The 27,356-nt window shown below is 41.6% G+C and overlaps 1 protein-coding gene across 2 annotated transcripts in view; it reads right to left on the bottom strand.

Annotated features, from left to right (window-relative positions):
• PLEKHH2 (pleckstrin homology, MyTH4 and FERM domain containing H2) overlaps positions 1-27,356 on the bottom strand; it is a gene marked incomplete at its 5' end in the record, with an annotated part of 95,234 nt that overhangs the window by 44,458 nt on the left and 23,420 nt on the right. Inside the window, 8 exons of one of the 2 annotated variants that reach the window (XM_080914729.1) lie at positions 597-741; positions 1,291-1,385; positions 2,331-2,406; positions 5,099-6,033; positions 7,861-8,046; positions 11,210-11,291; positions 11,818-11,901; positions 12,555-12,704. In XM_080914729.1, coding sequence (XP_080770855.1) covers positions 597-741; positions 1,291-1,385; positions 2,331-2,406; positions 5,099-6,033; positions 7,861-8,046; positions 11,210-11,291; positions 11,818-11,901; positions 12,555-12,704 — 1,753 coding nt within the window. The remainder of the gene's footprint in view (positions 1-596; positions 742-1,290; positions 1,386-2,330; positions 2,407-5,098; positions 6,034-7,860; positions 8,047-11,209; positions 11,292-11,817; positions 11,902-12,554; positions 12,705-27,356) is intronic. The other variant, XM_080914730.1, reaches the window with a different exon arrangement.

The following is a 27,356-nucleotide window of genomic DNA, read 5'->3' as shown; positions in this document are numbered from 1 at the left end:
CAGCTCAAGATGGGAGGTGGAGACAAGAACCTTCTAGAAGCGTTGTGGGCCAGCCAGCTCGTGTGGAACACTGACCAATAGCATACCCTGTATCCGAGTGGGAAGCAACACTGAAGCTGTCCTCTGACGTATGTGTAGTACACGTATATGCACACATACAACTTTTTAAAATTTTGTTAAAAATGCATGAAGTAAAGTTGCTGTTGTTTTCTACATTAATATCAGATTAACCAACACAAATTGAAAATGTGTTTTCTGACATTTAAGAATTATAAATAAATCTTCCCACTAATTAGACGACATGCCACAAGGCTACCATAAAAAGCAAACCTCATTTTGGCCAATTATTTTTTTATAATAATATCATATACTATTCCTAATAACGACAACATCAGCAGTAAGATTACAATGAAAGAGTGGTTTGTGTGAAATCACAGAGAATGGAGTTGGAAATTACCGCTAGAATATAGATGTCTCAGTACCAGGCTAATGCACATTTCATTACGGTTCGCATTCTTAGAAATCCTACTGAGAGAAGTCCTGAACCAACTTTCCGTGTGCCGGCACTACCTCGTGCGCATGCGCATTTCCCTCACCTCGCTTCATGGCTCTGGGACTGCTCGGCCCACTGCGGCTGCGCGTATCTGACTCCGACATCCGGGAGCTGGACCTAGAACTGTCCTCTTCGTCTGAACCAGAGGAATCATCCAGGAAAGGGCTGCTACTTATTTGTGTCGCCTTCTAGAGAAAAACATAACAGCGCCCTGTATCCACCTCTAAAGTCGCTGTCCTCTTTACACAAACAGTGTTCTACAGAAACTGGCTGCTGGTGCATATTTTAAACAAAAGAAAATGGCGTATTTTAACGTCATGAAAATCTGACTTCAAAGCCTTAGATTTTAATTGGTTGGAAATTTCTCAATTATAAAAGATTCCTGAAAACATAAGACTATCAATATCTGACGGTCCTTGTTTTAATTAGGTTCTTCTGGCAAAAAAACGGGGACCCTGGCAGGAACACAAAGACATTTCTAAATTAGGAGTTTCCATTGCATCATTAATAATAAGCAAACGGCTCAGGGCAGGGGTGAGGAGAACCACATCATAATCATCTTCTCCAGACATTTCCATTCCTTATCTTTTTATGATATATTAATATGACGTTTCAAAGCTCTACAAAGGGGACAATGGATGTGAAAATGTCAACAGTGGAATCTGCGACTTGAAGAAAGCGATCCTGACCATCTTGAAGAGAACCATATGTCCAACAGTGAGAAATGCGATCCTTACCCCCTTTAATGTCGTATACACTGGGGCTGTCATGTTCTTGTATATGAGAGATGTATAAGGGCCCGCTGCAGAGTAGGAGAGTGTGTTTGCAGTATCTGAAACAGAAAACAACATTAAAGAAATTCCTTCCAACTAGTGCCTTGGTCTATTTCTTATGAATATAGACTAAAAAGAAATCAGATTAACAGGTGGCAGTTATTAATATTATTCTGCCTTATGAGTTGTGACATTTCTAGATCTGTACCTACGTGTTTTTGTCTCTTTATTCTTGTCTATTTATTCTTTCTGTGGAGCCTAGGCTAGCATCAAACTAGCAGTGATCCTCCCACTTAGGCTCCTGATGGCTGGCATTTGAGGCAGCATACCCAGCCACAGATGCTGTATTTTATGGGTCATTATTTCCTCAAATGCCAGCTCCCCAACTGGAAGCTCTTTGACAACAAGAATCATGCTCTTTAAAACTTTAGCCTCTCTGCTATGCTTAGCCGGGCAGAGCTAGGCATAAGGGACCACCGGCTGATTCAGTAAGTGATCCCTTTGAAGATGTTCTCTGAGGATCTGGAGCCCTGTCTCTGACTTGGTGTTAGTACCTCATGCTTAAGCCCTGTCAGGAGATCCAAGTGCTGATGGGTTAGAATATAGCTTATTAAAAGAGCAATACAAAACTATGTAGTTTTTTTTTTAAAAAAAAAAAAACCTTTTATTATAGCATTTCTAAAGTCATAAATAATAAAACGTATCATTTTAACCATTTTAAGTGTATAATTTGCTAGGGTAGAGTTTATTCACCTTGTTGTAAAATGGACCCCTTCAACTTTTCTTCTGAAATTTTATACCCACTAAAGAGAATCTCCCTTTCCCCAATTTCCCAGTTTCCATTGATCATCATCCTAGATTGTTTCTGTAATCCATTGCTTTAAGGAACTCATTAGCAGATCATGTGCTCCTGCCTCTCAGGGGCTGCACCCCATCTTCTCTGACGCGTACCCGTCCTGAAGGCTCACCCGAATCACAGCATGCACTTACAAGAAAGCACTTACTTTTATTAGCATTCTCCATATTGAAGGCCTCAGACACTCGGATGCCTGATTTGGCTACAGCATATATCCTGCTCTCCTAATACAAAAGAGAGATTGCACCAGGTGCTTACAGCCACGAAATGAGTACAGTGAACACAACATTCCTCCTTTGTTCTTCAGATAACATCCACCAGAGTATAAACTTCCAGTTAGTGCAAAACTCATCAGTGCTAATAAGTGCACCACTGTGAAGAGCTTGTAGAGATTTTCCCTCATGCAGTAGTTAGCCTACTATTTGTTTTTTTGTTCCCAAACTTGTTCCCTGACTTTAGGTGATATAGGAACAAGCCTAAGAGAGTTCACTGGCCAGCACTGATTTTAGGCAAACCCCTTCTTTAACATTGTAACTTTCTACGTGTGGTTAAAAAGGGAAACCCTGGATAGCTGTAGCATGAAGCAAACTGCTTACAGTCACTAATTACACACAGATACCATCTTTAATGTCTGTTACCACGGCTAAGATAAAAACAGAAAATAAAGTATATTCGGGGATCACAGCACAGCATTAAATGTTACTGCTTTCTGATTTCAATGTGTATTTCAATAACATTTCTATAACTTTAGGTCAAATACGGGAATTACACTGGGATGATTATCTTCTTCCTCAACAGCTCTGAACTGCGAGGTTAGCATCACTAGCTACCAAGGAGGATCCCAGTGGTTCCCAGTGCAGGCATCTCTGTGCCCTGCCTTTCATGAAAGTCTAAACACGAGCACAGTTGCCTGGACCAGAACAGGAAAGGCAGCGATGCCGTGCTCCTCTACTGTGCTGGCCAATGGCAAGAGTGACTGGTATAAGCTAGCTCACTGATGACCCTAACGATGGGGGCCCGCCCGACGGACTAGTGCCAGACACAATGGATGTGTTTTCTATGAAGGGATTTACACACAGAGATGCTCTGCAGAGACCAACGCTAAGGCAGGAGCTTCGAGGTCGCTGGAGACTGTGTGAGCACCTGACAGAGCTGGAAACAGGAAGGAACTCGGAGTCACCATAGATGAGAGGACAAGCCAGGTCACTTAGAAAGCAGGCCATCAAAGACAGTGCTGGGTCAGAGCGTGTCCCACCCGAGTGACTATTCCATTCTGCATGATGCTCTGATTCAACCAGGGTAGGCTTGCTTTAGATTAGTATCTTAGTGACTGTCTGCGGTAGCTAGAACATCTCCCAAAAACCTGAACAAATGAGCCTTTGAACCTTTGCTTGGGGTCAGTACATTAGAAGTCTGAGAAGCATTCTACTTTTCCAGGACCAAACAGCTTGAGAAGAAGAAAAGAAGGAAAAGGTAGACCTGTCAAATAAAATGAACTTGAAAGTTTAACATCAATCTCTGAAGATCTTCAGTGTAACAACAGACCAAAGCTCAGAGTCTTACTGCCTTAGGGCTGCATAATTAGAATTCCAGAGAGCCACACACCATTTGCTTCTATGTTTTTTGTACAGTGCAGAATTTAGCAATAAACAAAAGGCAGTTTTGTGTGGATAACGAAAGGAAAAGACGTTCTCTTGAGAATAAATAAAAAGCAGATACCTCTTTAAGTCTGAATTTGTATTAGGGAAACCACAGCCATTGTAATTTGCTTACAGTTTTAGCAGCTACCAAATATAACCATAATAACAGTAAAAAAAAAGAAAAAACACAACTCCAAAACCCAAAATACCTGGCAACCCAGATGTTTCTTTTGAGGCGAGAGGTTCAAATTGTCCCAATATGGGAAGGAAAACACAAGTCTACAAAACAGACCGATTCACTTAATTTTAAAGCTAGACTATTCGGGCTGGCGAGATGTCTCAGTGGCTACAGGTGAGTTTGAGCCTAGGAACCTGCAGGGTGGAAGCAAGTGACAACTCCTACAGGCTGTCCTCTGGCCTCCACATGTACACCGCAGCATGCTTGCCCTCCCATTAACGCATAAATGTTAAAGCTTAAAGAGTTTGTTTGTTTTAAATCAGGCAATGGATGTTTCTAAGAAATACCAATTGACAGGTTGGTTTTCTAGTCACAGTCAACGTTTCCAAAGAGAAAACAGTCTCTTCTAGGTTAGTAGGAAGCTAATTTAGCTGAAGTGATGGATTTATAAATCCATGAGTAAAGCAAAACCTCTGTTGATCAAGAGAAAAGCAAAGCTCAGAGCCGCGAGCGGTAAGACCAAAGCACTCAATTCAGAAGCATAGCTTAGAGAAAACCCCTCTCTCCCACCCAATCATGTGTCCTGTGTCCTGGGCCTCCAGACACTGAACACTCCTGCTCTCTACATCCATTCAGTCTCTCTTCCTTAGTCTGCACGGCCCAGCACCGGTCCTCTCTCCTATCGCTAGAGGAGCAGTTCCCACAGGAAACAAACATCTTCGTATGTGAGGAGTTAGAGGGGCCCTGGTCTCGCTTCCCTCCCGAGGTAGCCACAAATTATCTAGCTCCAGCTTGGGCCCGAGTAAACAAATATAATTCCAAGTTCTAATATTGCAAAGCTCATCTCCCCTCACCCCCATCCGCCCTCATCCGTAACTAAAGTCGTATTTTGAAAAGTCCCATCTGTCTTGTTTCTCAGCTGTTCAGAGTTAAGGTTGGGGAAGGGAAGGGAAAACTGAATTCTGAAAACAGAATTGTCAGAACGATGCTGGATTTGCAAAGAAACAGGGGTGGGGAGGTGGATGGGGGCTGATAGTGTGAAGCCTGAATGTGTGCTGGGAAAAGCCCGGAGTGTGTGCTGCCCCCGAATGTAATTACCCAAGAGGGGAAGCGGTGCAAAGGAGGAGTGGGGGGCTTGCCGCACGAGGCCTTCTTTGTGGCCTCGTTTTCCTGGTCTTCCGCATTCGGGGGGTCCAGGGAGTCATAGGAAAATAAGCCGTCGTCGCAGCCCGTGTCCATATTGTCCACGGCTTCCGCCCCGTCGCCATCGACCACATCAAGGTCCGTTTCCTGAGGCCTCAGCGGCCGGATCATGCTTATGGCATTCCGGTTCATGCCAAACATCCGGTCCGAACATAGCTGTGGCTGACTCAAGTGCCTTTTGGTGAGTGCCACACTTATACTGAAAACGTTGGGGATCCTTAGCTTTGGGGGTGGCAGGAACGGAGGCACTAACGGTGTTCCTTTCCCAGGGAGTGAGTTGGGGTGTTTGGGTTTTAAAGCTGGGGTTAAAATAGGGCTTGGGGTGTTGGCCTCGCTTGACGAGGATGAATAATCCAGTCTCTGGGACTGAAATTTTTTATTCAGTTCATCTGAGGAGCTATCTTGCTCCTTCACTCCTGACTGAGAACTCCCCTTTGCAAGGTTACTCTGAGTATTCCACGGTGCCTTCTGCTGCCACGAATACAGCTTCTTGTGCTCTGATCTGTTACCATCAAAAGTCTCTTCTTCGAATATAGAACTGCTGTCATCAGATGCCGTGAGATAGGCCTCGCTGCCCGTCCTGCGACACTGGCCACCCTCCTCCGAAGTGTGGCTGGAAAGGGTGGATGTGCACCTGGACTTAGGTCTGCCCTTGTTTCCATTGTCCTCATCTGAGCTGCAGTCGCTCACTGGAGCCCCAGAAAGCTGGGACGAACCACTGTCCATTGCAAAGCTTGCTCTCATTTTCCGGTTCTGTTCTGAGGTCTCATGCAACTTTCTGCTGGTCTCTTGAACTTGGTTGTCAGCAGGCTTCTCTGCAATTTCCATCTCTAGAGGAAGACACAGTACATTGGCAGGTTGCCTTTAAAAAATGACATGTCTACGCTGCATGTGTGCGTTTGTGCTGTCTGATGTGACTACACTGTAGAGACTGGCAATGTCATGTGAATGAGGTCAGATCATACAGTTCTTTGTTAGTTTTATGCCTTCTTCAGCACGTTTGAAAACTGCAGGGCTTATAAAAACATATAATCCTTATACTTCAATTTCATTTTATCAAAAGCAAATTGCTTTTTACAAGTAAGTATGTTGGGGAACGGAAGTTGGGAAGGAGTGGAGTGTAAGGAGGGATGAATTTGACCGTCAAAGAAGCCGCCAAAAAAAAATGAACACTGTTTCTTCCATTTTAAAAGAAAATGACAACCCTTTACCCACTAACCTTCAAAATCATCGTGATATAAGCTTAAACATAAAACACAAAACCCTAATTTCAGAAACCAGCTTTGTGTTCAGGCTTCAATACGTGAAATATGTAAAAATCACAGAGAAAGTTTTCCTCTACTGTTTAACTCTAACTACCATGTTTTTTAAGAAGAACAACCCCTTTAAAAGCTTTCAGATATGGATTCCATTCGTTAGCACAGTGAGAAATGGAATGCACCAACAGCTTCACAAATTATGACAGAAAAACTCCAGATTGACTAGAAAAGGAACTCTGAACACATAAATATCAACTTCACAAATGAGGAACAAGAGGCCGAACAAAGGAGCTCTCAAGCTCTGCAGCAGGGATTGGTTACATTGTCAAGGTTACTGCAGCAGGGATTGGTTACATTGTCAAGGTTACTTACCAGGGATTGGTTACATTGCCAAGGTTACTGTAGCAGGGATTGGTTACATTGTCAAGGTTACTATAGCAGGGATTGGTTACATTGTCAAGGTTACTGTAGCAGGGATTGGTTACATTGTCAAGGTTACTATAGCAGGGATTGGTTACACTGTCAAGGTTACTATAGCAGGGATTGGTTACATTGTTAAGTGTTGAGCTTCAGTTCATGCAAACTGTGCATGGTTGACCCCTGAAATGTTTTCTTAGAAAAGTAGCAAACTGTGAATAACAAGAAACAGGTGACAAGGCAGCCTTCCACTGGAAAAGCATTGTGTTGTTCTCAGAATATCAAAACCCAGCTGAGAGGCAGTTTTCTCAGGCCTTGGAAGGAAACTAGAACAGGATATGGGGAAGTTGCAAACTCAAGCTTCCCTAGAAGTTTTGAGTCAACAAACAAGGCTGTCCATGAGGTGCTGCCACCAGGCTACACTAGCAGGAAAAATTTAGAGGGAGGCTGGAAGAAAGACGAGAAGAAATCTTCACACAACCAGGGCTGGGTTATGCAGGCAAGTATTTTCTTCTCTGTAGTAACAAAGAATCAAAGTGGTTATCAAAGTGTACCCCCACCAAGTGGTTTTTTTTTAATGTGTTTGGTAAGCCAGTATTAATTTCATGTTTACTATTCGGTAATTTAAAATTTTTTTCAAGAAGCTATAAACACAAATACAGAATTCCCATCTGAAACTGAGCTAATATGTGGACCCTGTAGCTAGGATAATAACCTTTATATTTTAAATATTCTTTCCACCTGCTATAGGGAAAAGCATTAAGATGGGAAAAGAACAGTGTTTCCTTTGTGCACCTGCCCCCCAGCAAAAACCTATATAAGACATGACGCAAGTATTAAAATATTCAGTGCTGTATGGCTCTAATTAAATATTCCCATGAGGCATTGGGGAAAATAAGAATAAAAATTGTGATCACTCTTAGCAAATGATGGTTTTGTTTTTAAAAACTCCTGGGGAAGACTGCTGCAGCTCATAAGTACCTTCCACACATCTTCCGTCGCTGAGCTCAGGTTCACTTGAGGCCATCTTGCTCACTTCCTCAGACCTTACTAGACAAGGAGGACTCTTTGCTCGGGACAAGAAGCATCCAAATGTCAAATTGCTCAGACGCTGCCCTTCTGAGGGCTTTGGTGTGGAGACACAGGATGCCTTCTTTCCTTGGAGTTCTGTAAGGTCATTAAGCAAAATGGAGTTGAATTTTTTTATAGCAGTTTATTAGATACTGAACAAAAGCATGTAAGGACTTGAACCATCCTTAATACCAGAAAAAAACAAAAAAGACTGAATTCCCTTTTATACTAATTATACATAAGAATACGTTATACATGGAAACTCTGCCATAAAACACAGAACCCTAAATCTGGTGTGTGCGTGGGGGAGGGGTTGGGATGTGATCTGTGGGTAAAGGAGCCTGCTGTCCACCCTGGTGACCTGGGTTCAGGCCTGAGATTGCTAACTATGGGTTTAGCCCATCTTCAGGATAACTGGTGTTGTTGCTTGTACGAGCATGGGGGTCCTAGGAAGCAAAGTTCCAGAGGAAATTAACCTCAGAGCACTAGGGAGGCAACAGAAGGTAGGCAGGTTACCCTAAATAGTAACTGATAATAAAGACAAATATTTCTCCAGAGGTATTATCCATCATATAATGGATTCACAATAAGATAGACTTGATTATGTACAATTGGATCTCAGTTTCATGGATTCTGCATCTGTGGATTTAATCAATGGTGAATCAAAAGTATTTAGGAAAAAAAAAAAAAAACCAACCCTGTCTCTACTGAATATATACAGATATTTCACTGTGAATCTCTAAAAAATACAATCTAAAAAATGTTTATACATTTTTTTACCTATCACTTGGCATTATAGTAACCCGAAGATGATTACAGGAGAATGTGTGCAGACCATTATATGCAATCTCCGGGTCATCTTATTTAAGGACCGAGAGCATCCTCAGACTTTGGTATTCATGGGGATCCTAGACTCAATCCTCTGTGGATACTGACAAACAACAGTATGTGTGTGTGTGTGTGTGTGTACACATATGTATTTATATATGTCTGAATGTATGTGTATATGTGTAACATATACATATATTTTGTATTGTGTATAAAATATATAGTTTATAATATATCCATATATATTTAGTAAGCACACAAAATCTTATGTATAGTGTATCTGCTCCAGTCTAAGCCTAGTGTCCATTTAGATCTAAAACCCAAGAGACTGTTAATGAAGACTAGAATTGCAAGCCAGAGCTATCAGGGAAATAGACAATCTTTTGGAAATAGAAGTGGTACATTCAACTCATTTCAGTGATGGTGAGCATCATGCAAATGGGAAGCCTTCAGTCAGTCATGGCATGCTCTATCCTCTGACATTCAGATGGACGAGCTGAAAGCAAGTATTAGCAGACCCTAAGCAGACTGTCTCACTAGGTGTAGAGGCCCACCTGTAATCTCAGCATCACTCAAGAGGCTGAAAAGGAAGATGTTGCCTGCTCTACTCAGTGAGGGAGATCCTGTCAATCAACAACTTCCCATGGAAACCAGTGCTGCTACCACAATCACAACATTATTACTATAAAAATATTAAATAGTCTAGAGTTAAAACATGATTGTTGGGCTGGAGAGATGGCTCAGTGGTTAAGAGCACTGACTGCTCTTCCAGAGGTCCTAAGTTCAAATCCCAGCAACCACATGATGGCTCACAACCATCTGTAATGAAATCTGATGCTCTCTTCTGGTGTGTCTGAAGACGGCTACAGTGTACTTATATATAATAAATAAGTAAATAAAATATTAAAAAATAACATGATTATTATTAAGTAGCAGGGCATTAACACTGTCTTTAAATTTTATTTTCTTTCAGCTGGGTGTGGCAGCACACACCTTTAATCCTGGACCTTGAGAGGCAGAGGCAGGCAGATCTCTGTGAGTTCCAAGCCAGCCTGGTCTACAAAGATATTTCTACGACTGTCAGGGCTACACAGGGAAACCTTCTAAAAAACAAAAATCATGTTCTTTTAGCCACACCAGTTTGTTCTTAGTGCATCATGGGAGCCATGGTTTTGGAGATAAAAGAGGAAATGGGGAGGCTGAGTCTGCAGAGCTGAGGGCCCATCCCATAGCACTTTGACCTCATCTAATTGGTGCAGTTGAGTGAGACAAGACCCACACACACACCTATGGAGTCGCCTCGTCTTCATCCAAGTGTGCAGCTGAGTGGTTACGACCAGGACGCTGTCTACAGAAGTCTCATGGCAGCTACACAAGCCTTTGAGGTTAGAAGGAAGGCAAACCCCACGATGACAAATACAGAGGACAACGTCCAGGCGCTAAGATCCTATGATGGTCAGCTGGCTTTGTGGGTAAAGCGCTTGCTGAGCCTGAGGATCCGAGTGCAAATCCCCAGTATCTGCAGAAAAGCCAAATGTGGTAGCAGAAGCCTTTAACCTTGGGCCTGGGTGGGAGGAAAGTCACAGGTAGATCCAGAGCTCTTAGCCATCCTGGCTAACCACATTAGTGAGCTCTAGGCTGGGAGGGAGACCCTGTCTCAAAAATAAGGTAAATGTGATAAAAGAAGAGATTTTTTGTTGTATCTGTAGGACAACGTAGACTGAGCCTAGACTACCTCTAGAATGGTAAATGGTGGCATCTGCCATAACCAGAGGGGGCATCTGGGCGTCCACTGAACCATTCCACAGCTGCCTTCAAGGGACCCCAAATTCAGGGTGGTGTTCAGGATGCATAAAGCCAAGGGGCTTTGAAAGCCCTCACAGGTAATCCACATGTATGATTTCTTAACTCCCACTAATGGGATATGTTTTCTTCTGGTTTCAAGTCTCAGGATGCTGAACAAATCTCTGGTATAAATACTTGTACCATGTGGCTTCATGTGACCCTCTCTGATCTATCAAGGTGACAGATGTAGCACTGCATTGCTAGGAAGAACCAAAATGCTGTTCCCACTGTAGAGTGGACCCCGGCCTAGATCTCTGGACTTCAAGGCTGACATTAGTGTTTAGTAATTTTAGCTGATGGGATTCTTGGGGCTTTGAATGGATCGCTCTTTAGGAAAGAGAGGCAAAACTACCATGCAGTCGTCTTTCTCTGACCTAAGGAATAGTCACTTTGGTAAATTAATATATCATCACTGTCTCTTTTTTCCTCTGGATCCTCAGAACAACTTCTCTTTAGATAACGAAATTCTTTTTCATTTACTGACAACGGCATCCACATGATATTCATAATCAGATCCTTAAAACACTGACAGTAAATTCCCACACAGCCAAGCACATCCACAGCCCCGAGTTAGTGTTAATTATACCTTGCAGCTTTGACTGTATTGCTCTTATCTCCTCTGTCTGGTTTTGGTTGATGAAACGAAGATTCTGATTCTCCACTTCTAGCTATATAAAAGAGCAGAATGATAATCTTTAATACCAAATAATAATTTTTTAAATTCATTAATAAGTTATAAAATTTACAATATAGAAATATACAAATAATTGCCCTGTGTGCAAACTGGTGATCTTATTAGCACTGACTATCAACCTTAACAATTATGTCATTAACATTTATTTGTCCAGAGCTAAAAGTTTTCATCCTTATGCATTTCCTACTGTAAAACAATTTAAAAAATAAAGTAACTACTCCAGCATTTAGTCTGTGCTTCTTAGATACCAAACCTATTAACTTTATGACATATACATGCAATATTCAGAATTAGTTAAAATCAAGCCATTACAATATGCCAGTTTACAGTCTTCATCATGAGTATGATGGATATTAAAATCAAAGAAGTCTGTCACAAGTTTATCAAAACACAGGACAATAACCAACTGGTCAGGACTTATTGTCTCACTCAGGGTTGGATATCCTAAAGACTTTAATTAATAGAAGTGAATAATAAAGGAAAATTATAGCAGTAAATACCTCATTTAATTTAACTGTTACCCATTCTTTGATCTTAGCAGCTTTTTCTTCTATTATTTTAGCTTCTTGTATTCTCACTTGTTTCTGAAATAACATCAACAACTGGTTTAGTTTAAACATAAGCTCCTTGGCTTGGAGACATTATATCATAAAATCTGGAAGTCAGCTCCACCTACATCCAACCTGTTTCTGGGTTAATACATTTACCTCCAAGTAACCAAACAGACTTTCAAAAGCCCAAATTGCCAGGCACAGTGGTAGAGGCCTATAATCCTAGCCACTGGAGGCTGAAGCAGGAGGGTCATGAGGTGTGGGCCAGCGTGAACAGTAGATCTCGTTAAAACAGAGAGATGGGAGAGGGAAGAAAAGAAAGAAAAACTGTTCAGCAGAGTAAGAAACCAAAAGATACATGCAGATGTGACCATAACCTGGGGGCCACTTCACAGGATGTACGAGCTCCAAGAAAACAAGCCTCTGGGCGTGTCTGAGGGGTTTTCTAGACAGGGTTGATTGATGTGGACATCAATGCAAATGGCATCCTCCCATGGGCAGGGGTCTTTGACCACCATTCAACTCTCTGCTTCTTGACGGTGGGCACAAGGTCAGCAGCTGCCTGGCTCCAGCACATGTAACATAATCCTATGAGTAAGATTCTCCATCATACCATAGCTAAGCTTCATTTTTAACTGCATACCAACAGGCACACATTAACACGATACACAGTTCAGTCTCCTGACCTGCTCTTCAAGCCGCAGCACCAAGTTCTGAATGATGTCATCCTTCTCCTGCATCACGGTCTCCAGATCTTGACACTTCTTATATAGCCGTGTCTCTGACTCACTGGTCTGAATATTAGCTGCCTTCAGTTTCTCTTCCATAACTTGTACCTAAATTCAGAGGGTAAATGACACCATTGTGCCAGACTCCATTTGTCAGGTTTAAGCTGAGAATTGTACTTTAACATGAGGGTCTTAAATCATATTGCAAACTGAAAATATTAAAGTAACAATGTATTGAGGTAATTACAGAATATGAAGACAGTCTGACAAGTTTCAGGAAGGCATTGGTTCATAAAACAGACACTCAAATCCCTTCCTGCATACAAGTTACAGTCTAGTGGAAACAAGAGACAATAACAAACCATAGGACTCAACAGTACATACATGATTAGTAACTGTAACACGTGTGAGCCAGGGGGGTGTAACATGTGTGAGCCAGGGGGGTGAGCAAAGCTTCTTCAATGTCTAAAACAGACTCTGCCTGCATCTTCCGCAAAGACACTGAGACATAAGAAATCTTTGTAGGACACATGTGTAGCGTCTGCTCAGCCCAACACACTGTGGATCTACCCAAGTCTGTGAAGTCAACCTACTGTTGCCACCTTCTGACTGTCCCTGTCCTCTTTGTGCAGGTCACAAACTCAATCCCAGCATGACTGAGAACCTAGTGTATTGGAAACCTCACCTGAGACTTCATGAAGGAGTTTATACAATTTTTTATAAAGAAATATCAATATTCTAAATAGGTAAGAATGTAATTTCATCAAGAGCTCAGCGATTATAGACATGAAGAAGAAAAGCATGAATGCATTTGAGAAATTATAGATGATAATTCAAACAAATCTTTCCATCACTTTAATAACATCAGGGAAAAATGTAATGAATCCTTAAAGTCAGTTGAAATTTGAACATGTGTGACTACAGGATATTTTTAGGAGAAAGCTATAAAGGTAAGTTTGGCTTTATTTTTTAAACATGAAATCAGGTTTCATCTGTGGGTTCGCTGTGTAAATGTAACTAGGATTCAGACGCCAAAATTGTTCTAATTAAATAGCACATGCAAACATGCAGTACACATACAAAGAGAGAAAGAGAGAGAGAGAGAGAACACACACACTCACACATACACATACACACAAACACACATATACAGTCATTGACAATCACACACTCACTTATACACACACATACATACTCACCTCACATACTGACACACAAGCATCACACATACACAGAAAAAGAGACACACATACATTCACACACATACAGAAACATAGACAAGAAGACACACTCACATATACACACATAAACACATACATACACATTCACACACTGTCTCACACATTTACATACACACACACATACACAGATGGAAACTTTGAAAACAAAATCTGAGAAAAGAAAACATTCTGCTTTTTAAATAATTTAAGTGGTCTTAGGTCTAGATGCTTTAACATAATAACATAAACCAGTGATTTTTTTCTTTTGTTTTTTTGTTTGGTTGGTTTGGTTTTGGATGAGCCATGAAAATTCATACCAGAGACAATGGTTTACCAAACAGAGCTGCCTTGAAAAATAGCCCAGCAGAAGAAAAGTAGGAAATTCTCAGTCTCCAGTTCTTCCAGGCTAAGCAGAATATTCTGTAGCTACACAAGAGAGTAGTGCCAAACATGTCAGCCCCTCTCTGAGAATGAAGTAATAGAAGGTTGACCTTAAGAAAGACCATGGGTTAGAGCTTCAGTCAGCTAAGTGCCTGCTGCCCAACCATGAAGACTTGAGTTCGGATCCCAGCACCTACATAAAAGATGGGCATGACAGCTCCCAGGGCTCGGAGGAGGACAAAGGTAGGCTCACTGTGGCTCACTGCCCACCAGTTAAGCCAAATCCATGAGATATGGGTTCAGTGAGAGACTCTTTGTAAAAACAAGGTCAACCCCATCAAAGAAGCCTCTTTATGCAGTGGTCTAAGGTTAAGAGACTTACAACTGTAGAGTGTGCAGCCCTATGTGGGGTATCTACACACACACCTTTCTCTTACCGAGGCTCAAAGGGTTGGGTGGGAAGGCAAGAGCAGAGGTCCTGGAAGACTGCTGTGGGACACAGGCCAGGTGAGATTACGCTGTGAGTAACCAAAGCGCAGAGAAGGTTAAGCGGAGAATGCAGAAAACGTGCCCCTGAGGCCCACAGTAGGAACGGACCTCTGGCAGAGGGACTCGGGATCTGCCCGAAAAGCCCGTGTGCGCAAGCCAAAAGTTCAGGCCCTTTGCCACCTGGAACACACAGGCCTGATGAGATTGTGCTGAAAGTGACCAAAGCACAGAGAGGGCTAGGCAGAGCACGTGGGAAAACGTGCCCCTGCAGCCCACAGTAGGGCCAGACCTCTGAAAGAGGGACTCGAGATCTGCCCAGAAAGCCCGGGCTCACAGACTAAACACACAGGCCCACAGTAAGGCACAGGCCCTTGTCAGTGGGAACCGGGGTCTGCCCGGGAAAGGCAGTGCTTGAAGTTCAACTCTACAGGCCCTCATACACCTGGAACAGAGGGGAGCTTGGCCCATAGGCCCAGGGAGAGGACACCAGGAGTTCTCAGAGAGCACAGGGCTGAGCTACCAGAACAGCCTCACAAGAGCTCCCCACACCTGAGCCCACAAAGACAGAGCTGAGCCACTGCTACCAGAACTCTCAGCTTGCCCACTAAAAGCCAAACACTCAGAAGCAATTTTCTTCCTGAGCCCACAGGCCCTCAGATATACAGGAGAGACAGGTGCCAGTCACTGACAACAAGACCACGTATAATCACAGATAACAAGAGGAAAATGAAAAAAACTTAAGCAATGGAAACCAAGACACCCTGGCAACATCAGAACCCAGCTCTCCAACCACAGCAAGCAGTGGATTGCTAAACACTCCAGAAAAAGAAGACTTGGACCTGAAATCATACCTCAAGATGATGATGGAGATCTTTGAGAAGAGTGTGAATAACTCCCTTAAACAAGAACCAGAGGACACACATAAACAAATAAAACCTTTAAAAGAGGAAATCCCGAAAACCACTCAAAGAACTATAAGAAAACACAACCAAAGAGATGAAGGAATTAAAAATGGAAATAGAAACAATGAAGAAAACACAAAAAGAGACAACCCTGGAGGTAGAAAAACTAAAAAAGAAATCAGGAGTCACAGATGCAAGCATCTCCAATAGACTACAAGAGATGGCAGAGAGAGAATCTCAGGGGCCGAAGACAACATTGAAAACTTAGACAAAACAGTCAGAGAAGATGCAAAAACTAAAACGCTCCTAACCCAAAATTTCCAGGAGATCCAGGACATAATAAGAAGACCAAACCTAAGGATAATAGGAATAGAAGAGGGCGAAGAGTATCAACTAAGAGGCACAGTAAATATCTTCAACAAAATTGTAGAAGAAAACTTCCCTACCCTCAAGAATGAGATGACCATGAGCATACAAGAAGCATACAGAACTCCAAATAGATTGGACCAGAAAATAAATTCTTCCCAACACATAATGATCAAAACGTCAAGTGTTCAAAAGAAAGAATACTAAAAGCACTAAGGGAAAAAGGTCATGACAGAGTTTCAGAGTCTCTGTTGAAAAGTCGGGTGTAATTCTGATTGGTCTGCCTTTTTCTTTCTTTCTTTTTTTTTTTAAACAACTTTATTTTACAAAACAAAGATAAATGTACAGATTTTAAACATTTTTTGCTTAAAATTATACATTATTTGTCAGTACTTTTTTTCAGATTTTAACATAATTTTTACATAAAACTATATGAATATATTTTTTAGTCAGTACTTGATTTTTTTCAAGGTTTGATAGTATGCCTTGAAAACTTAATAGTTATAATGAGCTAAAGTACATGTAAAACAAAATGTAACATGGAAATAGTTAAAGTTTTCTTGTTTTGTAAATATTTTTTTTGTTTTGTTTTGTTTTCTTTATTTCTTGAACTTCATACAGTCTGTGAGTTGTTTCTGGGGGAGTGCAAGCCTCTGGGGTTAGCATCCCACTATCAGTGACTGCATATTATGTCTGTTCTTTTGTGACTGGGTTATCTCACTCAGGATGATATTCTCTAGATGCAGCCATTTTCTTAAGAATTTGGTTAAGTCATTGTTTCTGATGGCTGAGTAGTATTCCATTGTGTATATGTACCACAATTTTTGTATCCATTCACCTTCTGAAGGACATCTGGGTTCCTTCCCGCTTCTGGGTATTATAAATAGAGCCGCTATGAACATTGTGGTGCATATATCATTGTTTTGTATTAAAGTGTCTCTGGGGTATATGCCCAGAAGTGGAATAGCTGGGTCTTCAGGTAGTACTATATCCAATATTCTGAGGTATCGCCAGACAGATTTCCAGAGTGGTTGTATTAGCTTGCAACCCCACCGACAGTGGAAAAGTGTTCCTCTTTCTCCGCAGCCTCGCCAGCATCTGCTGTCATCTGAGTTTTGGATCTTGGCCAATCTGACTGGTGTGAGGTGGAATCTCAGGGTTGTTTTGATTTGCATTTCCCTGATGGCTAAGGATGTCGAGCACTTCCTCAGATGTTTCTCGGCCATTCGGTGTTCCTCAACTGAAAACGTTTTGTTTAGCTCTGTACCCCATTTTTTAATAGGGTTATTTGATTCTCTGGTGTCTAGCTTTTTGAGTTCCTTGTACACCTTGGATATTAGGCCTCTATCTGATGTGGTGTTGGTAAAGATCTTTTCCCATTCTGTTGGAAGCTGTTTTGGTTTCTTGACAATGTCCTTAGCCTTACAGAAACTTTGCAATCTCATTAAGTCCCATTTGTTAATCTTTGACCTTAGAGCTTGAGCCATTGGTGTTTTGTTCAGGAAATTTTCTCCTGTACCTATGTGTTCTAAGGTTTTCCCTACTTTCTCATCTAATAGTTTCAGTGTATCTGGTTTAATGTGGAGATCTTTGATCCACTTACACTTGAGCTTTGTACAAGGAGATAAGAAAGGGTCTATTTTCATTCTTTTGCATGCTGAGTGCCAGTTGGACCAGCACCATTTGTTGAATAGGCCTTTTTCCATTGAATGTTTACTGCTCCTTTGTCAAAAATCAGGTGACCATATACATGAGGGCTCATTTCTGGATCTTCTATTCTATTCCATTGATTCACATGCCTATTTCTGTACCAGTACCATGCAGTTTTCAGCACAATTGCCTTGTAATATAGCTTGAGGTCAGGGATAGGGATTCCCGCAGATGTTCTTTTGTTGTTGAGGATGGATTTCGCTATTCTAGGTCTTTTGTTTTTCCAAATGAAATTGCACATTGATCTTTCCAATTCCATGAAGAACTGGGTTGGAATTTTGATGGGGATTGCATTGAATCTGTAGATTGCTTTTGGTAGGATGGCCATTTTTAAGATGTTGATTTTTCCTATCCATGACCATGGGAGATCTTTCCATTTTTTGAGATCCTCCTCAATTTCTTTCTTTAGAGGTTTGAAGTTCTTGTCATACAGGTCCTTCACTTACTTAGAGTCACACCAAGGTATTTCATAGTTTTTGGGACGATTGTGAAGGGTACCTTTTCCCTAATTTCTTTCTCCACATGTTTGTCCTTTGAGTATAGGAAGGCTACTGATTTGTTTGAGTTAATTTTGTATCCAGCCACTTTGCTGAACTTGTTTATCAGCTGTAGGAGTTCTCTGGTGGAATTTTTGGGGTCACTCAAGTACACTATCATGTCATCGGCAAAGAGTAATGTTTTTATCTCTTCCTTTCCGATTTGTATCCCCTTGATCTCCTTTTGCTGTCTAATTGCTCCAGCCAGGACTTCCAGTACTATGTTGAATAGGTAGGGGGAGAGTGGGCAGCCTTGTCGAGTCCCTGATTTTAGTGGGATTGCTTCAAGTTTCTCGCCATTAAGTTTGATGTTGGCTGTTGGTTTGCTGTATATTGTTTTTATTATGTTTAAGTATGGACCTTGGATTCCTGTTCTTTCCAGGACTTTTAACATGAAGGGGTGTTGGATTTTGTCGAATGCTTTCTCAGTGTCTAGTGAGATGACCATGTGATTTTGGTCTTTGAGTTTGTTTATATGGTGGATTACGTTGATGGATTTCCTTATGTTAAACCGAAGCCTACTTGGTCATGATGAATGATCGTTTTGATGTGTTCTTGGATTCGGTTTGCAAAGATTTTGTTGAGTATTTTTGCATCAATGTTCATAAGTGAGATTGGTCTGAAGTTCTCTTTCCTTGTAGGGTCTTTGTGTGGTTTAGGTACGAGGGTTATTGTAGCCTCAAAAAATTAGTTGGGTAATATTCCATCTGATTCTATCTTTTGGAATAGTTTGGCGAGTACTGGTGTTATATCCCCAATAAATGTCTGATAAAATTCTGCACTGAACCCGTCTGGACCTGGGCTTTTTTGGTTGGGAGGCTTTTGATGACTTCTTCTATTTCTTTAGGTGTTATAGGGTTATTTAGATGGTTTACTTAGTCCTGGTTTAACTTTGGGATCTTGTATCTGTCTAGGAATTCGTCCATTTCCTCCAGATTTTCCAATTTTGTGGAGTATAAGTTTTTGTAGTAGGATCTGATGATTTCTTGAATTTCCTCAGTTTCAGTTGTTATGTCTCCACTTTCCTTTCTGATTTTGTTAATTTGTATACTCTCTCTTTGCCCTCTAGTTAGTCTGGCTAGGGGTTTATCAATCTTGTTGATTTTCTCAAAGAACCAACTCTTTGTTTTGTTGATTTTTTCAATGGTTCTTTTTGTTTCTATTTGGTCTATTTCTGCCCTAATTTTGATTATTTCTTGCCGTCTACTCTTTTTGGGTATATCTGCTTCCTTTTGTTCTAGGGCTTTTAGCTGTGCTGTCAGGTTGCTGATGTAAGCTCTCTCCAGTTTCTTTTTGGAAGCACTTAGGGCTATGAGTTTTCCTCTCAATACTGCTTTCATTGCATCCCATAGGTTTGGGTATGTTGTGTTTTCATTTTCGTTGAATTCTAGAAAATCCTTAATTTCTTTCTTTATTTTTTCTTTGACCCTGCTATCCTTTAACAGAGCGTTGTTTAGTTTCCATGTGTATGTGGGCTTTTTGTTGTCTTTGTTGTTGTTAAAGACCAGTCGTAGACCATGGTGATCTGAGAGGATGCATGGGAGTATTTCAATCTTATATCGATGGAGGCTCGTTCTGTGTCCAATTATGTGGTCAATTTTCGAGAAGGTGCCATGGGGTGGTGAGAAGAAGGTGTATTTATTTACTTTAGGATAGTATGTTCTGTATATATCTATTAATTCTAGTTGGTTCAAAGTCTCTGCTAGTTTTGCAGTGTCCTTGTTCAGTTTCTGTTTCCATGATCTGTCCATTGGTGAGAGTGGGGAATTAAAGTCTCCCACTATTATTGTGTGGGGTGAAATGTATTTTTTGAGCTTTAGTAGGGTTTCTTTTATGAATGTGGGTGCTTTTTAATTTGGAGCATATATGTTAAGGATTGAGAGTTCCTCCTGACAGATTTCCCCGGTGATGAGTAAAAAGTGTCCTTCCTTATCTTTTTTGATAACTTTTGGTTGGAAATTTACTTTATTCGATATTAGAATAGCCACTCCAGCTTGCTTCTTGGAGCTGTTTGCTTGGAAGTTTTTTTCCCACCCTTTTACTCTGAGATAGTGTCTGTCTCTGTCTCTGAGATGAGTTTCCTGTATGCAGCAAAAGGCTGGATTTTGTTTATGTATCCAGTCTGATAGTCTATGTCTCTTTATTGGGGAGTTGAGACCATTTATGTTCATAGATATCAGGGAATAGTTGTTTCTGTTTCCTGCCATTATTGCTTTTTTGGGTTGAGTTGTGTCTGTGTTCTTTTCTTCTTTTAGTTTTCTTGTTTAGGAGTTTTCTTGTTTTTACTAGGCTGTATTTTCCCTCATTGTATTCGGTTTTCCACCTATAATTCGTTGTAGTGCTGGGTTTGTGGTCAGATATTGTGTGAATTTTGATTTGTCTTGAAATATCTTCGTCTCTCCATCGATGGTGATTGATAGTTTTGCTGGGTATAGCAGCTTGGGCTGGCACTTGTGCTCTCTTAAGGAGTGCATGACGTCTGTCCAGGCTCTTCTAGCTTTCATAGTCTCTGTTGAGAAATCGGGTGTGAGTCTGATTGGTCTGCCTTTATATGTTACCTGACCTTTTTCCCTTACTGCTTTTAGAATTCTTTCTTTGCTTTGGGCACTTGATGTTTTTACTATTATGTGTCGGGAGGTATTTCTTTTCTGGTCCAACCTATTTGGAGTTCTGAAGGCTTCTTTTATGCTCGTGGTCATCTCATTCTTGAGGGTAGGGAAGTTTTCTTCTATGATTTTGTTGAAGATATTTACTGTGCCTCTTAGTTGATACTCTTCTCCCTCTTCTATTCCTATTATCCTTAGGTTCGGTCTTCTCATTGTGTCTTGGATTTCCTGGACATTTTGGGTTAGGAGCTTTTTGTTTTTTGCATCTTCTCTGGCTGTTTTGTCTATGTTTGCAATGTTTTCTTCTGCCCCCGAGATTCTCTCTTCGATCTCTTGTAATCTATTGGAAATGCTTGCTTCTGTGACTCCTGATTTCTTTTTTTGGTGTTCTGACTCTAGGGTTATCTCTTTTAGCATTTTCTTTATTGTGTCAATTTCTGTTTTAATTTCCCTCTTCCATTCCTTTATTTTTTTGGTTCTGTTTTCCTCTAGTTCTTTGAGTTCTTTGAGTGTTTTTGTTTCTTCTTTAAAAGCTTCTGAATCTTTTTGCTTTTCCTCCCTTTCTTGTTTAAGTATCTCTATCAGCATCTTGAAATATGATTTCAGGTCTGTGTCTTCTTTTTCTGGAGTGTTTGGAATTCCGATGTTTGCTGTTATGGGAGAGCTGGGTTCTGGTGTTGCTAGATTGTCTTGGTTTCCTTGGGATATACTCTTTCTCTTTCCTCTTGCCATTTTGTTGTCAGTGATATGTTCTTGCCTTTCCCTTGTATCTGGTCTGTGTCCCTGGTTCTCCACTGGTCCAGGTGTCAGATGGGCCGAGCCCTGTTCTATGCCTCAGAGTCGTCGGGTGTGAACAGAAGTTCCAACGTTCTATTTCTGGTCGCTGGATCAGGCATGGCAGGGCAGGGCAAGGCAGGGGGTGCACTTTCCGTGTGCACTCCGCAGAGATCTCTCTGCTCCCCTGCAGCCTAGGTCTCCCACTCACCAGTTGTTCAGCCTTTACGAGCTGCCGTTCCAGGTAGCAGATGGGCCGGGCTCCGCTCTGCGTCCTGAAGTCCGGTCTGCCTTTTTCAATCAGAATCACACATTTTTCTCAACAGAGACTATGAAAGCTAGAAGAGCCTGGACAGACATCATACAGACCCTAAGAGAACACAAATGTCAACCCAGGTTACTATACCCAGCAAAACTCTCAATCACCATAGATGGAGAGACCAAGATATTCAAGGACAAAACTAAATTTACACAATCTCTGACCACAAATCCAGCCCTACAAAAAATAATAGATGGAAAACCCAACACAAGGCAGGAAACTATATCCTAGAAAAAGCAAGAAAATAACTAAGCAAGAAAATCAAAAGAAGAAAGATACACAGACATAATTCCACCTCTAAAAGCAAAAATAGCAGGAAACAGCAACCACTATTCCTTAATATCTGTTAACATAAAATGGACTCAATTACCCAATAAAGAAACATAGGCTATCAGACTGGACAGATCATGGAAAGAGGAACACTCCTCCACTGTTGGTGGGGTTGTAAATTGTTACAACTACTCTGGAAATCAGTCTGGCAATTCCTCAGAAACTTGGACATAGTCCTACCTGAAGATCCAGTTATTCCACTTCTGGGCATATGCCCCAGAGAAACTCCAGCATATAACAAAGACACATGCACCACAATGTTCATAGCAGCCCTATTTGCAATATCCAGAAGCTGGAAAGAACCCAGATGTCTTCAGGTGATGAATGGGTACAAAAATTGAGGTATATTTACACAATGGAGTACTACTCAGTCATCAGAAACAATGACTTTATGAAATTCCTAGGAAAATGGATACATCTAGAGAATATCATCCTGAGTGAGATAACCCAGTCACAAAAGAGCAGACATAATATGCAGTCACTGATAATTGGATACTAGCCCCAGAAAGCTCTGAATACCCCAGAAACAACTCACAGGCCATATGAAGCTCAAAAAAAAAAAAAAAAAAAAAAAAGCCCAAAAAGTAAAAGCCTCAGTCCTTCTTAGAAAAAATTAAGTATATAGCACCCTCTAAGAGTGTGGTACACCTGGACCCTAAATCATTGATTATTCAAGAGCTAAGAATATAGACGTGGCAATTTTTCAAAATCATTCAAAATCATTATTTTAATCTATATTAAAAAAAAGACTACTGTGGGGTATGTCCCCTGGGCAGGAAAATGAATGCCCTTGAACTCATTAACTACTGCCTTAGATGCTGTGGCTGCTGCGGCAAGATCCAGCCAATCAACCCTCTTACTTGGTGAATAAAGACTTTACCAGGCCCCACCTTTAGCTGACAGGTGGCCAGTAAGAGCGGGAAAGTCAGTTTTCTTTAGTAGTGTGTGGATTCCATGGCCCGTGGGTGGATGTTTGTGGTCCATGTTCGTAACTGGACTAATTGGACAAAGAATGGAGGAAGAAAAAGAAGGGAGAGGAGATGACATGCTGTAGTTAGGGAAGGGAGTTGTTCAGGGAGGACCAGGAAACACTGGAGTTGGGAAGTTGGCATGGGTGGACATGATCTAATTACACATCTGCACAATTACCAAAAAAATTAATTATTACAGAATTTAAAGGAAGAGAGTAATTGATGAAGACACCTGACTTCGACCTTCTGCTTCCATATGCACATAAGCATGTGCCCTCTCGCACATTCAAACACATACACACACACACACAAACATGCGTTTGCACATATGTACACATACTAGAGAGAGAGAATGTGAAGAGAACACAGTTGTACTTTAGATTTAGATAGAAAGTATCTCCCAAAGTGTTCATCTATAGAAGGCTTGTTCTAACCCTGTATACCCAGCCATTGTGATGTGGTTGATCCTGAGAGCTCTGACTTCAGTAATGGATTAAGCCCCTGGTGGGAGGGGATCTGATGGCATTATTGTTGAAAGGTGGGCTATGGCTGGAGGGTCACCTGAGAGCAAGAATCTGAGGCTCTGGTTCCCTGGTGGCATTCTTATATATCCCATGTGTGTCTGTCTCTGCCCGGCCTCAGCCCCTCCCTGCTACCCCCACCCTACAGCCTGTCCCATTCCTGACTATACCATAAGCATCTCTGTTTGTCATCTACGTTCCATCGTGCTGTCTGCCTCATCTTGGGAGCCAACTGACCACAGACCGAAACCACAAACCAAAACATGGCCTTTCTCCTGAAAACAGCTGCTCTCAGGTTTGCTGTCACAGCAAAGCAAGGTCTGAGTGCCCAGAACCATGTGAGAATAGAGATGGGCTGTTATTACATCAGAGCAGCCACACTTAGATGTCACATGTAACTGCCCTTTCATTACTTAAGGAAGCTTGGTTACTATATTCCAGCTCTAGACAGCTTGTGTCGGAAAGCAAAGAACATGTTCTTGTGTTATGCATGAACTTGACAGAGATCCTTGGATGAACCATTGTCAGCTAAAACTCCTTAGGTGACTATTACTTTTGGATAAACAACTTTCTGAGGCAAGAAAAATATTAGCAAATGTGAAAAGTCTTAAAGAATCACAGCACAGCCCCCGGCATCCTCCTTTGCCTGCTGGCCCTGTATTGAGCAGGACTCCCAGCCTTCCTTGGTAATCACTCTGAATAAGATGTCTATAGGAATGCTAAAGGTTTACAGAAGAAACAAGCCGTCTTTTAAAATATCTTACCACAAGCACACAGAAAACAGCCCAGGTCTTTTTCCATTCATTTAACCTTAACCATACAAGAATTTTAGCTACTCTGACGGACCAGTAACAAACACCGGTGAAATATCTGGAGACACGGCTCAGTTAAGAGCACTGGCTTCTCTTCCAGGGGACCCAGTTCAATTCCCAGCACCCACGTGGCAGCTCACAACTGCCTGTAACTGCAGTTCCAGGGGATTCCCCCACCCTCACACACACATACCCCACACAGACATGCAAGCAAACACTAACACACATAAAATAAAAATAAATAAAATTAAAAAAAAAAAACACCGACAAATTCAAACTGGCTTAAACAAACTCTCATTAAATATCTACATGTACACCCCCCTTTCAGGGGACTTTTCTCCTTCTGGAAAGTTCCTACTTACTGCCTCTCACCCTATTTTTCAACCTTTCCCTTAGCACCTGAAACCCCTACGCTATTCTTCACCAAAGAACTAGCTCACGCAGACTTGAACTGCTCTCATCCCAAAGACAAACAGGGCTCTGACTGGTCTGAGGCAAAGGAAACCTCTGAGCCCTTGGGACATTCTTATCAATAAAAGCACCTTGGCTTCGGCCATCTTGGACACATCAGAATGTTCGTGCTAATAACATGCTTGATGGGTACCACCAGTTACTTTTCTATCGCTGTGATAAATGCCCTACCACAGCGACTTATAGAAAAAAGGGTTTGTTTGGGCTTATGGTTCCAAAGGGCATGAGTCCATCGCCATGACAACAGGGAGGCATGACAGCAGCCAAGCATGGAGGCTTGAGGAGCAAGCTGAGAGCTCACATCTTGAACTAAAATTATAAAGCACAGAGAGCAAACCTGGGGGGTGAGTGGGAGTATGCTGAGGTCTTAATGTGACATATCTCCTCCAGGAAGACTATACCTCCTAAGCCTTCACTAACAGCATCACCAACTTGGAACCACCTATTCAAATACATACATATTCTGGGGGTGCATACGATCACTCGGATCATTACCATGGTGACTATCTATTGCTATCTGCACAGGGTCTCAGCCACAAGGTACCAGTGTGACTCTGGCAGGGGATGGTGGGATGGGGAAAGAGAGAGTCGTAGTAACTAAGATCTGTCATGTGAGTATTTCAGGCTGATTCCCCGTACACCAAGCTTTGTGGTTTGGGCAGTGACAATGCTTTGCAAACCTTGCCCATGCAACCTGGATGGGTGGAGCAAGCGCATCCCTACACGATTTCACTGGAAGAGAGCAAATGCAAACATGGACCTGCGAGCCCCTGGACACTGCCTACGATGCCCTTTTCAAAAAATGGAAAACCATAACCAAGAGTATAAAGTGGGTTGTTTTTTTTTTTTTTTTTTTTTTTTTTTTGCATCCTATAAATGCTTCCAATAATGCATTGAATTCAGGAGTAGTTTGGGGGAGCTAGCCATAACTTCTAGTGCTGTTTCTTATTGTCCTACTCATATGGAAGTCACACAAACCCATACAGTATTAATATGCAAAGAGTGCTGTGGGCTGACTGTGTGGCAGGCACATCAATTAAATCAACCTCAATCTTCACAATAACTAACTCCTACTTGGCACTAATATGTACTTAGACGTATTCCAAGTACTTTAACTCCTAGCAACCTACTCAACTTCTACACAGCCCTATGAGACAGGCACAAGACTGCACTATATTCGTGGAAAGTTGAAGCGAGAAGTCCGAGACGGACAAGAGCTGGTGGAGCCTGACAGTAACTCCAGAGTCTGGTTCTTTTTTCTTTTTCTTTTTCTTTTTTTTTTAAGATTTCTTTTATGTGTATGAGTACACTGTAGCTGTCTTCAGACACACCAGAAGAGGGCATCAGATATTATAGATGGTTGTGAACCACCATGTGATTGCTTGGAATTGAACTCAGGACCTCCGTAAGAGCAGTCAGTGCTCTTAACCACCGAGCCATCTCTCAAGCCATTCTTTCATCAATCCACCATAAACCTCTTGGTCCTCCAGAAGCTGTCAGCTGTCAGAATTAGCTGCATGCTATAAGAGATAAACCTGATACTGTAATGAAAAATAGTTTACAGTAAAAAACCAGGAGATGTTGTATCTTAACCCATTCAGACACTTAAGTCTGATCCCAAGGTGGAAAACCATGAACTCCATCTGTATTGCCTTCTGATTATACAGGGTCTCCTTGGCAACCTCTGGTCTCATATTCCCCACCCTTTCCCCACTGTCTCTGGGAAGAGGGAGGGAGAGGAGTAGAGGGAAGTCGCTCACATCAAATCTTGAGCTTTTATTGTGTTTACAACACTGTTGTATGTAAATTGGGGCAACTCTTCTCCAAGAGTCATGAACAACTGAGTCAGAACTAGCCTCCGCAACTACCTGGACCACAGTTGGACAGGGGTGTCTACGACTGTGTCACACTGGCATTTTTCATGGGACAGTCCATCCTCATCCTCTCCTATCTTGAGAGTCAATGGGCTACTTTCATAAGATAAATTTATTTATTTTATAGGCAAGGTTCACCATAAGATATCAGGAGATTAAGTTCTAAACAAGATGGATTTGATTTATGGAACTGGAGTGTTTTATGTTTCACTATTTACTAAGCCAATTATGAGAATTTAGATTACAATTCTTCTCAAATTAGCAGAGCAGGAGTAGCTAAAGTTAAAATGAATTAGCAAAGTCAAATGCTAACGTTGCTGGCATTTGGCATTCTCATCCTCTGCCAGTGGGCATGCTGGCTGACACACCTGCTGGACTTCCTTTGCCACCTTTTCCTAAAGGAACAGCTTACCAACTGATGACATAGGAATAAGAAAAAGAAAAATGCATATCCACAGAAGTGTAAGTATGCAAATCA

Source organism: Micromys minutus (assembly GCF_963924665.1).
Source record: "Micromys minutus genome assembly, chromosome: 3".
Classification (NCBI taxonomy): Eukaryota; Metazoa; Chordata; class Mammalia; order Rodentia; family Muridae; genus Micromys; species Micromys minutus.
Note: the sequence above shows the minus strand (reverse complement) of the source record. Positions and strands in the feature narration are given on the sequence as shown.